Source organism: Lipotes vexillifer, unplaced genomic scaffold, assembly GCF_000442215.2.
Source record: "Lipotes vexillifer unplaced genomic scaffold, Lipotes_vexillifer_v1.1 scaffold155, whole genome shotgun sequence".
In the NCBI taxonomy this organism is placed as follows: domain Eukaryota; kingdom Metazoa; phylum Chordata; class Mammalia; order Artiodactyla; family Lipotidae; genus Lipotes; species Lipotes vexillifer.
In genome coordinates this window covers 1,793,870-1,807,195 of record NW_006779813.1, presented here as the reverse complement: position 1 = coordinate 1,807,195, position 13,326 = coordinate 1,793,870, and the positions used below count along the sequence as shown (strand labels likewise).

Here is a 13,326-nt window from a genome sequence, read left to right as displayed (position 1 = left end):
CGAGGCATTCCTGCCTTGATACTAACTCGAATGATATTTTATAATTCATCAACATAGGCAAACTAACTGACTCATTTATAAGATTCCTCCACTGATGCATCACGAATAGAGAACACTTACTGGAGGAGAAGGGTTGGCATTCATGAGCTCAGGCTCCTGAGGTTGGGAGATTTTCAAAATGGACTGAACTTCAGGGCTGCAGAGAAGAAAGGAGCAACGTTGAACATCCTAACTCGCCATGTGAGGGCAGACCAACACCAATAGTGAATTTCTGGCTCAACCTTTCCGGGGGATTCAGTGTTTAAAAACACCCAAATCAATTACTCAGTGAAAGAAAATAACAGCCAAAATGATAGACCCAGTTAAACACAGAGGGTTGTTCTTCAAGGAGAGAGGGGGTGAATTAGGCAAACATGAAAATTTTATCGGGACTTTCCTGGTGGCGCAGTGGTTAAGAATCCCCCTGCTAACTTAAGGGACACGGGTTCGAGCCCTGATCCGGGAAGATCCCACATGCCGCGGGAGCAACTAAGCCCTGCGCCACAACTACTGAGCCCGCGCGCCACAACTACTGAAGCCAGCGCGCCTACAGCCCTTGTGCTCCGCAACAAGAGAAACTGCCGCAATGAGAAGCCCACGCACCGCAACAAAGAGTAGCCCCCGCGCACCACAACTAGGCCTGGGCACAGCAACGAAGACCCAACGCAACCAAAAATAAATTTATAAAAAAGAAAATTTTACCTTGCATTTCCAGAACAAGCCAAATCAGCAAATTAATTGTAATGCTTTAAATGTTTGAAATAATTAGAACTTAAAGAGAAAAGAGATCCCCACCCTCGGTAAGTCGTCCGCTTCCTGATCAATATATTGATGAGGACGTCTTTACCGCTGGTAAATGGAAACTTCCCTACTTAATTTTATTTCCCCACGTCGCCCCACCAAACTTACTGTTTGCATGCATAGGAGTTATTGGCAATCTTCTGAATAAAGTCGTTCAGGCCCATCCTTCTCTGTTTCATGAAAGCTGCGAATTAGAGGAGAAACGTTTAGACGGCTTTGTAACATCCGACGCCACAACACACCAGTGTGATCCGCGACCTCCAAAACTTTCCACTTGGCGTAACCTGGAAGTCCAGTCGTATTCCTACACTCACCGATGAGAATTGCTACCATGCCCCTCATCCTGGAGTAAGTGAGGGTGCCCCTAGCAGCCTCGGTTTTCACCGTCATCACCACAGAGAGAGAGCACTAGGAGTCGTCAAAACCGGGAGACCGGCTCAGCCAACACTGCGCTCCGGCCGCGCCGCCGGCTTTATATGCCTTGTGCCGCCGCGAGGGCGGGACCCGCAAGACTCGGAGGAGGCGGCGCTGCCCGGCCCCGTCGCGACCCCGCCCCCGGCTGCCGCGCGACTTGCCCGGCGGCAAAGCGGCCGGCGGCAGGCGGTTCCGCCCCCGGCGAGAGGGGCCAGCCCGGAGCGGGGGCGGGGGGCGCGGGGGGCGCGGGGACCGCCCCGGCAGGGCCCGGCGCAGGGCAGCTGTCGGCCTCGCTCGGCTCCCGGGCCGGAGAGGGGGAGACCGCCGGCGGAGGGGGTGGGGAGGGAGGGAGCGGCCGGGGTAATTTTCCACCTTTCTCATTTATTCCGCCCTGCGAGGAAATCAGAGTCGCGGCACATCAGGAAATCAGAGCGCTTTCTGCCCGGTGCGAGGCGGTCGGGGTGGCTCTGTGCCCGCTCTGGCTTCTCAAACTCTCCGCTCGGATTCACTCCCGACCCTGGCGCCGACCCTGACTCTCTCCCCTAATCCGCCAGGCAGCCTCCGCAGCCCTCGCCGGCCGGCCGCGCACCGCCAGCTGAGGTTATCTGTCGGGCGCAGGGCTGCAGCGCCGGGGGAGGGCGGCCCCGCACGCCCTTATCTCCGGCCCCAGCTTGGGGCCAGAGCGCCCGGCGCGTCCCCGGGTTCCCGCCGCCCTCCTACCCCTTCCCCATCTCTCCATCCTTGGTACTACCCCAAATACCCAGCCTCTCTCGCCCAATCCGAGCAACTAGTGGAGGAGTTGGTGAGACAAGCCCCCCGCGTGCCGGCAGCGGCGCTTACCCAGTCCGGTCAGCAAGAAGGACTCGCTCCTTTTCTGCGCCTCGGCCCTCTTTTTGTGTCGGGGCCGGAGCAGGGACTCGAGCCGGGCCCTGGCCAGCGCGCCCTGCATCTCCCCCATGGGCAGCGGCGGCCGGGCGCGCAGCGGGCGAGGGCGACCAGAGAACACTGACGTTTCCTTGAAGGAGCCGCCGTGACTCAGGCCGGGCAAGATTTCCTGCCCCGAGTCCCAAAACAAACAAATGGCCCTTGTGCACGGCCGACCCGCTTCCGAAAACGCCTTTTTTGTGCTTTTGGCCCAAGCCAAGCAAGGCTGAAAAATCCCAGAACTTGGAAGAGGAGGAAGGAAGGAAAGAAAGAGGGAAGGGGGAGGGAGAGAGGTCAGGAATGTGGAGGGGAGGGGGCGGAAATAAAATTCGTCTCTGCACTAAAGGAAAAAAAAAAACTGCATTTCACTTTTTTTTTCCCCCTAAAGTAATCTTTGGGAACATTCTGTCCTTTCCGCATGTAATTTTCCCCCTTGCCTTTTTAATCCCCACCTTGCCAAAAACACGTGAGGAGGTGGCAAGTTAGGGGACAGACCTGGCGTGACCCTGGGGCGGTGCGGAGTCGGCATCCCAGGCCACCGTCTACTCCCGAGGTTCCCTCGCCCGCTCCCCGACCTGAAAACTCCGCAAGGTCGCAACCCATTGTCTTCAAATCTCTGAGTTTGTGCTCGTCTTCCCTACCCCTCCTCCGGTTTAATTCAGGGCTGACCCCGCAGTCTTCTTACAGGTTTACCACCTCGATCTTTCCCTCAAGTCCCAGATAACTTGTGACTCGTTAACTCTTGAAAGGTTAGCCGGGAGCCTCCTCCGCTCCAGAAAGTGAGGGAGGGAGGGAGGGAGGGAGGGAAGCTCTGCAGAGCAGCGGTGCGGTGCCTTCCAGTAACCCCGCCGCTGGGAGATGCCTGGGAGCTGCAGTCTGACCGCCGGTGGGAGGGCTCGCGCCAGCGCTGGCGGGGAAGCCACGAGCACAACGACTGGGCCAGGAGCGGGGAGAGGGCTGCAAGTTACTAAGTTTGCAGGGCCGGGTACCTGGCGCTTGTCAGGGATGTCTGCGGTGCCTGCCCTGCCATGACCCCTTGCTGCCAACGGCCCTGCCATTTAAGGTTGCCTACTGGATCTGACACACCGAACTACTAACTGTCAAACCAAGAATACATGTGAAGCGGTTTTTCTTTGGTGCTGGGCAGGAATTTGTTTTGCACACCAACCACCTTATTTGTCTTAACGTGATCTGTAGCCTCAACTGCTTTACAGCAGCCTCAAACTGGCAGAAGAGAACACACATCCTCTCTGCTGGAGACTGGCTGGGAAATTTTGCTCAGCACCCACTCTTTAAAAAGCACTTACTAGTCCCTGAAACTGACACTCCAACCCAAAGCAAGGTTTAGGAAACTCCAAGTCACAGTAACTGGCCCATTTCTGCTTCCTCTTTCATGGATTCTTCATATAACATGACTTTGTTATTGCCCCCATATCCCACGCTCCACTTCAACTAGCCTAGGCCAGCCCTGCTCCCACCCGGTTCCTTCCCCTTTTGAGAAAGCAAAATTTTTGAAGAATGACCAGAAACACCAAACTGCACCAAGATTTCTGCCTGTTTGTTTTTTACTCATTAGATTAAGAAACCTCCAGCGACTCACCTCCTGTGCCCTCCCCATGCCAAGTAACCCCAAATCCTCTGAAGCATCTTTGTTTTACCCATTTCATCCAAATTATCTTAATAAAAGCAGACAAACCTTTCAAAGAGGATTTTATAGCCTCCTCTTTCATTCTTCAGGTGGCCTAGGATATGAAGGCTGGGGATTCCTTTCTGGAGGCTGGAGGTAGAGCTTAGTTATGGCTGGAGTAGCCTCCCTGCTATGTGCCTGATAGGACCGGAAGCTGAGATGACAAGGGAGCATGAGTCAGAGGCGGCTGTCCCAGCTCTGTTATGAACCCCACTTTATATAAAGGCAATTTACATACAGGAAGGGAGCAAGCTGCAAAGTTCAGCACTGGGCCATTTATTCCCTTCGTTGCAACATCATCCAGAAAATTACAGTCATCAGTGCCCTGGGTTTATTACACCCCCAGCAAGACACACAAGAAATGTAACTTGACTGATTATCATCACAAATCAGTCCAGAAAAAATTCAAAACACATGCACAGAGTTCATTTTCTCAAAGAGGCTCTGCTCGCATTCCAGGAGGAACGTGGAATTTAAGTTAGAGGGCTCTAAGTGGAACAGAGAAGAGGCACAACCATATGATTTGTGGTTGGAACAGAAAAGTATCGTCTGCTGTGCTCCCTCCTCCCCCTACACTAATGTGCAGCCGTTGGAGACGGATGGTCTGCTAAACTTATCATTTAACGGAGAGAATCAAGTTGTTGAGACTGGCTTTTCTTCCAACCGGATACCTGATGGGTGGAGCAGGGGCCCCCTGTTCTGTCCCAGCGACCTACTAAGACTTCCGAACAGGAAGGTGACACACGGCGGCGGGTGTATGGGGTGGGGGGAGGTACGCGGGGGAACTGTGTGCAACGCGCGCCTAACTCTTCACAGGCTTTAGGTTGTCCTGTGGCTGCTATTCAAACGCTTGATCTGTTCTTCCTTCCTGTCGCCAGCCTCTTTCTTTGGTTCAGAGAGTGCTCCTACCGGGAGAAATCCGGCCCCTTCCCTCCTACACCCTGGTGGCGAAGTGGCCCGAGTTACGTCACCAGTATCTGCTTGTAAATACGAGCTAGAGGGCGCTCGCGTTCTCCGGGAGAACTACTCCCGAATATATGATTTCCCCCACTTCTCTCCTGGGGTTTAATCAGTTCCAGATAATGCCTCCACAATACCTTGTGAGGGCAAAGAAAATAGATAGACGGCTTGATATGAGATACGCTAATTAGTTCCCCACTCCCCCAAGCCAATCGTCTCATTTATTCCTCATACTGGGAAAACGCAATCAAACTCTCAAATGGGAATTATTCACCAAGATGTAATGTTTGCACTGAAACAAAACAGTTTCCAATGTATGTGTATTTTAATACGAAAATTATTTTAGCTTTTCTACTTAGTGATTAAGTAAAATTTTCCCTTAATAATGAACTATAAATACTACAACCTGAAAGCTTTACTAAGATATGATTCTTTCTGTTTAATCTAAAGGCGTTTAATTTTTTCTCAGTGGAGAAAACAAATTCCTGGTACTTCTCAACATATCAGAGGAAATATTTTGAAAAATATAAGGACTTAACTTCTTTTTTTACTGTGAAAATGTTTTCATGTCAATATAAAATGAGATCAGGGTTTGACAAGCAAGTTTCAGAATATGAACATCGATTTCTAAAATGATTTATCTTTTCAGAAGCCTAAATATGAACGCATATAAATCTTAGGGATTTAAAAAATATATCATGTTTTTTTTCCCCCATTTTAATACATCTGCAATTGACAAACATGCAAAATAATGAAGTTCCCCTCTTGGGCTGCTTCTTTAATGTGTCAGCTGTGTTAGTCTTCATTCCTTAGATAAAATGTCTTCCATTTATAGCAGGGCAATATGATTATTTTGTATTGCTCAAACTGTCATAAATTCTATAACAATCCTGTGCTGCACCATTTAGGTTGCCATACTTATTGTTTTATTGGTTAATGCATAGGAAATCTTTTCCCTGGAGCATCTCCAAAGAAAGTACATAGAAATGCCAGAAAACATAATTATTACTCTAGAGAGCAACAAAATGGATCAGTTTTTGTTGAAGGTTGTCACCAAGTGCATGTTTTTTTTTTTTACAGTATTCATCAAATAGAAAATGCTGATGATAAATGAGCTAATTCAGGATAACTGTTATAGATCAGTAACTAGCAATGGTGGTTAAGTGTCTATTTATAGAACGCAGGTTCTATAGCGACTATTACCTTCCCTATTCATAATTGTCAAAATTGACATGCATAAAGGAGTTAGGAATGTGATACAGCAGATAACTAAGAGAACACATTATCTAGAATAATAGTGTTGAGTTATTAAAACCCACAAAACTACATGCTTTATTTACACAGGGCTTATTTTTTTCCCAAGGCAGTGATGTTGAATAAGCAAGAGTATACACTATAAGAATCTTGGAATAGGGTTTTGTTAAATAATCTACATGTAGCTGTCTACTCGGCAGACCTCATGTTGTCTTCCCTAACAGCATTTTTTCATTATTAAGGATTAAGCAATTATTGTTATTTTTCTTCTGAGTTGGACAGATGATAGGTAAAATTGTGAGGTAACAAAACTTACTTTTAGGACCAGATTTATCTCCTTCAAGTAACCTTTCTTTGTCACTGAAGCTGACTCCTATGCCTCTCCCACTTCCCACCCATGGCAGTGGCATACTGTCTGGTCCCCCAAACTCTGAAATATTGCCCTCATCCTCCTTCCCACTAATGCTAACTACCTCAAAGCCCTGCTGTCAGCTAATCATCGCAGGAGATGTTGAACTGATACATCCTTCATTCCTTCCCTCCTTCCTTCCTGCCCCACTCTCTCCCCTCACTTCCATTTATTCATTCGTGCAAGTATTTAACAAGCATTTATCAAGTAAGTACAAATATTAAGATCAAAGGACACAGATATGAGTAATCGGGTTATCTGACTTCACAGAGGCACTCATTCTAAGTAGGGAGACACACACGTAAATTATGATACAACACGATGAGTATTAAAACAAAGGTCTGAGCAATCTGCCATAGAACAACAGAGGGGAATTTTCTACTGGGGAGAGGCAGCAGACTTGGAATTTTTTTTTTTAATATTTATTTTTTTATTTAGTTGCCCTGGGTCTTAGTTGTGACCAGCGGGCTTCTTAGTTGTGGCATGCGTGTGGCATCTGGTTCCATGTCCAGGGATCGAACCTGGGTCCCCTGCATTGGGAGCATGGAGTCTTATCCACTGTGCCACCAGGAAAGTGCCCAGACTTGGAATTGTTGAGGAAAGTCTCCACAAACAAAAGATATTTGGCCTGATCCTGGAAAGGCCAGCTAGGTACAAAAGAGGGAAAGTCATTTTAGGCAGAGGGAATAGTATGAGCACCAAATTTTAAGGTGCTATGTAGTATCTCTGGCATAATTTGGAAATATGGTCCTTACTCAGACCTTACACACAGGCAAATGTACATGGCTCTCTTGCTGCTACTGCTGAAGTGGATAACAGCACTTTCAAGTGAAATAAAAAAGATCTTAGGGACTTCCCTGGTGGTCCGGTGGCTAAGACTCTGCGCTCCCAATGCAGGAGGCCTAGGTTTGATCTCTGGTCAGGGAACTAGATCCCACATGCCTCAAGTAAGAAGTTAGCATGCCGCAACTAAAGATCCCGCATGCCACAACTAAGACCCGACACAGACACATAAATAAATAAATAAATATTAAAAAAAAAATCTTAGCTGACACAAATCTGCCTCTCCTCTCTTTCTCTCACTGCCCCCCACCCCAATAAATATGGAATTAATAATGTCTTAGAAAACATACCCGTTTGAAGGACTGCTGATTATCAGCCTGCATAGGCACCTCTGTGTCTGATACAGCTCTAGGCACGGTGGAACTCATACATTCATTCACCCACAGATTCTTCTAGAACTATGCATCAGACATTGTGCTAGATGCAGGAGATACAGTGGTAAACATGATCTCACCTGGTGAGAGGCAGGTGGGGAATTACCTACAAAGGTAGACTGAGCCCTATTGTGAAGAGATCTAAAAACCACCAAGGAAAATCCCTTTTAAGAAGGAAAACATTCCAATGTGTTTTGAAAAGTTAATTCAAACCAAATGTGATTGATCACTCAGCTATCATTCCTTCAAAGGATATTTGCATTTTTTTTTTACACTACCCCTACCTCATTGAAAATGAACAAATTTACACACACAAACACATAAAGAAATGTTGGAAGTTGGAATGGGGAAATTTATGTAGTTGGAAGATGGATAAAAGTTTAGACAAGCATAGTTATAACCCAGCATAGGGATTAGCAATCTGTCAGAAGTGATAACACCATGTTCTATGCCCATCCCTTCTGGAAAGTCAGGCTACAGGGAAGTTGGTGGTAGGATGCGGACATGGCTTTGTAGTAAATTTTTAATTTTAATCAGGGAATAAATTAAAGAAGGGAGGCCAGTGGCAGCTCTTGACATGGGAGGAATGGGAATCTAGAACGAACCAACGGGTCTATGTTGGGTTGAAAACTCACCTTATCCCCATCTTTATAACGCTGTCAATGTCTGATGTAGCATAATCCAATGAACAAGAAATAAAAATAAAAAATGACTGTCAATTAGAATACAGTATGAAGGGTAAGGAATAGCACATATTTGACAGCTTTGTATTTGGCTCTCAGGATTGACCTGGAAAATGACATCCAAGGTATTTTCTGTATGATTATGAAAAATCATTCAGGAATAAATTGGACAATTTTTGAAATAAAAATTCAGTATTATCTGTGACTTTCTAAATTCAAGAGGACTATGGCTTTACTGAAAGCTTTATATTTTATTATTATTATTACTTTGTTGGGTTTTTTTGAGCAGAGAAAGGTTTATTGCAAGGTCATGCAAGGCGATGAGGTGGCTCATGCCCTGAAAAGCCTCGAACTCCTGGAAGGGTTTCAGCAAAGCATTTTTAAAACCCAGGTGGGGGGCGTGTGTCACAGGGTAGGAGATCGTTCACAATTCTCTGACTGGCTGATGATGAGGGAACAGGGCGGTGTCACAGGGGTTAACTTTATCAGTCCTTACTGAAAGCCTTATATATTATTGACGTAGCTTTATTATTGGGCATTTATTGCTAGGCATTTGCATTTTAAAAGGCCTTGGTTGATTAAAAAAATGAATTTGTAATGATAAAATGTCAGGAGTTGTCGCAAGGATCAGGTCGGAGGGCTTTGGGCTTTACTCCCTTTTCTCTGCCCAGGATGAACCCTCATACACACCTACTTTCCCTATGTGCCTCGCAGCCCAGCTCAGAGTTCAGGCAGCACAGGGCTTGGAATTTCTTTGCAGGACGAGTTCTTCTTGGGACACACATATTAAAGTTGTAACAGACATGAAAACAATATAAAGGGCTCTCTTTCACCCCAACTGTATTTACAAAGTGCCGATAGTAAATAAGGAGCCTGGATTTCTGACGGACATCTTTTGCCAAACAAAAGTGAAACCCGAAAGCTTTCATTTACTCAGGGTAAATAAATCTCTCTCCAGTCGACTCCATTTCTAACCCTATAATTAATTTAGCAAGAAGCAACAGAAGCTCAGGCCACCCTTATGGACTGTTTCCTGTAAAGCCTGCCTACAAATTGCAGCAACGAAATAAGATAAATGTCATAGTAACTAGTAGTGGGAAAACCAGGAGGATGGGTGGCTGGCAAAAGGTTGAATGGCATCATTTTTATGTAAAGCAACTTTTTAAAAAATGTTTATGTCACCTCCCACAGCAAGCTCAGCAGTGACAGTAATGTGCTGAGGATAGAGATCTTTGCAGTACACTTAAGTCAGCTACAACTGAGGCTCATTACCTGTGAGAACTTAGACAAGGTATTCTCTAAATCTTTATCTCTTAATCCGTATAATGGGGATACTAATACTTAATGTAAATTGAAAAGAAAAGTAATTGAAATTAAGAATTTAAAGTGCTGACTCAAGTTGGAATCTCACATAGAAAATATGACATATCTTAAAAAAAAAGAAGAAAAAAGCAAATATAATGTGTCTACGTTCCTTACCCCACTCCACACATATCACAATCACAAACAGAACACATCATGTAATGCAAAGGGCTCCAACAAATCAAAATAATAACGGTTTGTGCTGTGTTTAAAGAACAGAAAGAGCGTGGGCCACTTAATCTGCTGGGTCAAGGTCAGACTAGTTGGATGGGAATTCCTTTAAAGGCTTGAAAAGGTGATCCTTTTCGTTTTTCAAACTCCCCCCTCCCCTCGTGGTCTCCACACAGACAATGTTCCAGAACAGGCAGTAAAGAACTAAATGCCATGATAACAGAATAAGTGCTTGTTTACCAAGTGTCTGAAGTAAAAGTTAAATTTAAGGTGAAAAAGCAGAAAGTAAGCTAAAAGCTAAACCAGAGGAGTTTTTAATTGCTCAAGGTGGATGGGAAATAATAGAATGTAAATATGGGCCTGTTGAGAGGGTAGAATCATTGAAAGCAGGTCAGAGAAAGCCAGCAGCACAGAAGATGCTTGTTCTAGGTCGTTTAGCTTATCCTTAAGTTACAGAAAGAGGTACAAGCACCAACTGATGGTGGCCTATTGTTTTTAATGCTTCAGGCCTCCACAGAGAACCTTTTTTTGTGCCAGACACCGTGCTAAGTCCTGGGTCTAACAAGGATGCCCAAGATAGACAGCGTTGCTAAACTCAGGGAGGGCAAAGTCTGAATTTGTTCTGTTAAATTGAACAGCGCTTTCCCAAAAACAAAGGTAAGCTTACAGATATTTCTACTTTTTCTAAGGCCCTGCTATGCCTTAATGCCATTAAAATACAGACTTGGGCATGTTGAACACTTTAGATTATTCATTTCTCAAGTGAATGTGCTAGAAGTTCTCTTGCAGCTCTAATATTGATTGTACAGTTCTGTGATATCTGGGAAAAGATGAATCTGAAAAGGAACTTCTGGGCTTCCCTGGTAGCGCAGTGGTTGAGAGTCCACCTGCCGATGCAGGGGACGCGGGTTTGTGCCCTGGTCCGGGAAGATCCCACGTGCCGCGGAGCGGCTGGGCCCGTGAGCCATGGCCGCTGAGCCTGCGTGTCCGGAGCCTGTGCTCCGCAATGCGAGAGGCCACAACAGTGAGAGGCCCGCGTACCGCAAGAAAAATAAATAAATAAATAAATAAATAAAAAGGAACTTCTGAAGGCCCAGAAGCCCCTCATGTGACTTCCTAATTCTGCTAATCCTTTGCATGCCTCTCCCCTCCCTCCATTGTCAGGGATTTTGTGCTACTATTTTAAATCTCAGGTGACTCCCTGGACCTTGAGTTCCCTGAAGACCAGATAACAAAAACAATTCAGGTTTCTCTCCTGCCTAACAGTCTCCAATCAAACATCACTTACACGGTGTCCCTTATTCTGTTTCTGTTATTTGCATATTAGTTTTATTAGCTGACTTTTTTTTTTTTAATAAATTTATTTATTTATCTTTGGCTGTGTTGGGTCTTCGTTTCTGTGCGAGGGCTTTCTCTAGTTGCGGTGAGCGGGGGCCACTCTCCATCGCGGTGCGCGGGCCTCTCATTGCAGAGCACAGGCTCCAAACGCGCAGGCTCAGTAGTTGTGGCTCACGGGCCCTGTTGCTCCATGGCATGTGGGATCTTCCCAGACCAGGGCTCGAACCTGTGACCCCTGCATTGGCAGGCAGATTCTCAACCACTGCACCACCAGGGAAGCCTTAGCTGACTTTTTGATTGCTTGTTGTTTGTCTCCCCCAACTAATAAGTAGTCTCTGTGAGCCAGGGATAGTACCTATCTTATTCTCCAGAGTATCCCTGGTGCCCCAAAGAGTACCTGATCCATAGAAAATGCTTAATAAATGAAATGGTTTAATAATATGCCCCTTATATATTGTTGGGCATAAGATTTGTTCTCAACCAAATTTAGTTTTTTTTCCGTTCACCAAATAATCAAGGGTATATGTTTCCCTAGCAGTCACTTGACACCTCACTGTAAAACACAAGACAAAATCAAACCAAACAAACCCAGACTCAGGCTTAACTATTATATTACGTATTATATTATGCTACTCACTTGCTTCGGAAAATTGAGGGACTAGATTTTATACATGAGGTACATGAAGATTTTGAAATCAAGGCTTTGGGTCCAATGGGATCATTAAACAAGCATATTGAATAACCATTTTTTGAGAGAACTAAAGTAGATGCCCTTTTCTACAGACAACATTCAATGGATAGTTTGTCAAGTCCAGAGAATCAAACCATCGGGAGGGTAGTCATCTAAGTTTTCATCTGCCCAGGCTGGGAAAATGTCAATTTAGCCTCTTGTTCCAAGGACCACAGATGAATCTTCCAACGAGTCAGAAAAATGTATCCTCCATTTACTTTCCTTACATTGCCCCTCAAATTCTCCTTTGCCCCAAAATTCTTTGCTGTCTAGAAAGATAGAATTTACAAATGAGAGTCCCATTAGGTTTCATGATACTTTGCTTCTGTTTTCATCTAAAAGCCTTCTGATCTGTTCCTGTTATGAACCTCCCCAGTATTTTTAGGGGCTGTACTGATCATATTCATGAGCCTTGACAGTTGACTAAGAGCTGTTCTTTAAAGAAAGAGATAACAAGCACAGGCCAGTCAGAGAGGCAGCCTGGTGCTCTCAGGGTCTCTTCCTGGCCTTCTATGATTGCCCTGCATAATCTCTAAAAGCAGAGGTACCCTCGGTAGATGATGGTAGCAAAATGTCACACTGTCTCTGCAAATATGTAGGAATAAAGGCAGGGAAAGCCCTCTTCATTAATGATACCGCATGAACTTGGTGTATAGAAAAGAATGCCATCATAACCTGTTTGACTTTTGTCAATAAACTTTCTCCAGCAGCTCTAGAACCTCACTTCCAGCCTGAGAACATGGAGGATAACACAGCCACCTCACAGTATCTTTTCTTTCTATCTTGTAATCATATATATAAAGTTTTTCCATAACTTTCATATTGCCAGAAAACCTGAATGAACGTTTAGTCCAAAACCCTTCTACACTATATCTTTTTAAAACATCCTTCTCTACACAATGATGAGGTCTTGATAAAAGGGCCCCTAGCATGCAGCGCCACCCTGGACAAAGGAGCTTTAAAGCCATAGCAGAATGACCACTAGGTTGTCAGAAGCGTCAAGAGCCACTTGCCATGCGCAAGTGGTGCAAATGCTTAGTACCAAGTCGGTGGGTAAATTGCATTGTCATACCTCTGTGATTATATGCAAGTACAAATGTATTAGTTCTTCAGAGAAAGAGAACCAATAGTATATGGGCAGAGAGGGAGAGAGAGGGAGAGAGAGAGATTGATTTTCAGTAATTGGCTCACAAGATTATGGAGGCTGTCAAATCCAAAATCTGCAGATCTGCAGGGTGGGTCAGCAGGCTGAAGACTCAGGGAATAGCAGTTGCTGTAGTTCAAGCCCGAAGGCTCTCTGCTGGCTGCAGAATTCCTTCTTGCTTGGAGTGGGGGGG

General features: G+C 45.5%; 1 protein-coding gene across 4 annotated transcripts in view; it reads right to left on the bottom strand.

Moving 5' to 3' along the window:
• The window catches only part of SGK1 (serum/glucocorticoid regulated kinase 1), a 112,721-nt gene that overhangs the window by 3,818 nt on the left and 95,577 nt on the right, over window positions 1-13,326 (bottom strand). Inside the window, exons 1-3 of one of the 4 annotated variants that reach the window (XM_007452987.1) lie at window positions 3,875-3,914; window positions 949-1,024; window positions 121-196 (exon numbers count right to left, since the gene is read on the bottom strand). In XM_007452987.1, the coding sequence (XP_007453049.1) occupies window positions 121-196; window positions 949-1,024; window positions 3,875-3,908 (186 nt within the window). In that variant the 5' untranslated portion in view covers window positions 3,909-3,914. Of the gene's footprint in view, window positions 1-120; window positions 197-948; window positions 1,025-1,154; window positions 1,231-2,094; window positions 2,213-3,874; window positions 3,915-13,326 lie in introns of those variants that run through there. The other 3 variants (XM_007452985.1, XM_007452986.1, XM_007452984.1) reach the window with 3 other exon arrangements.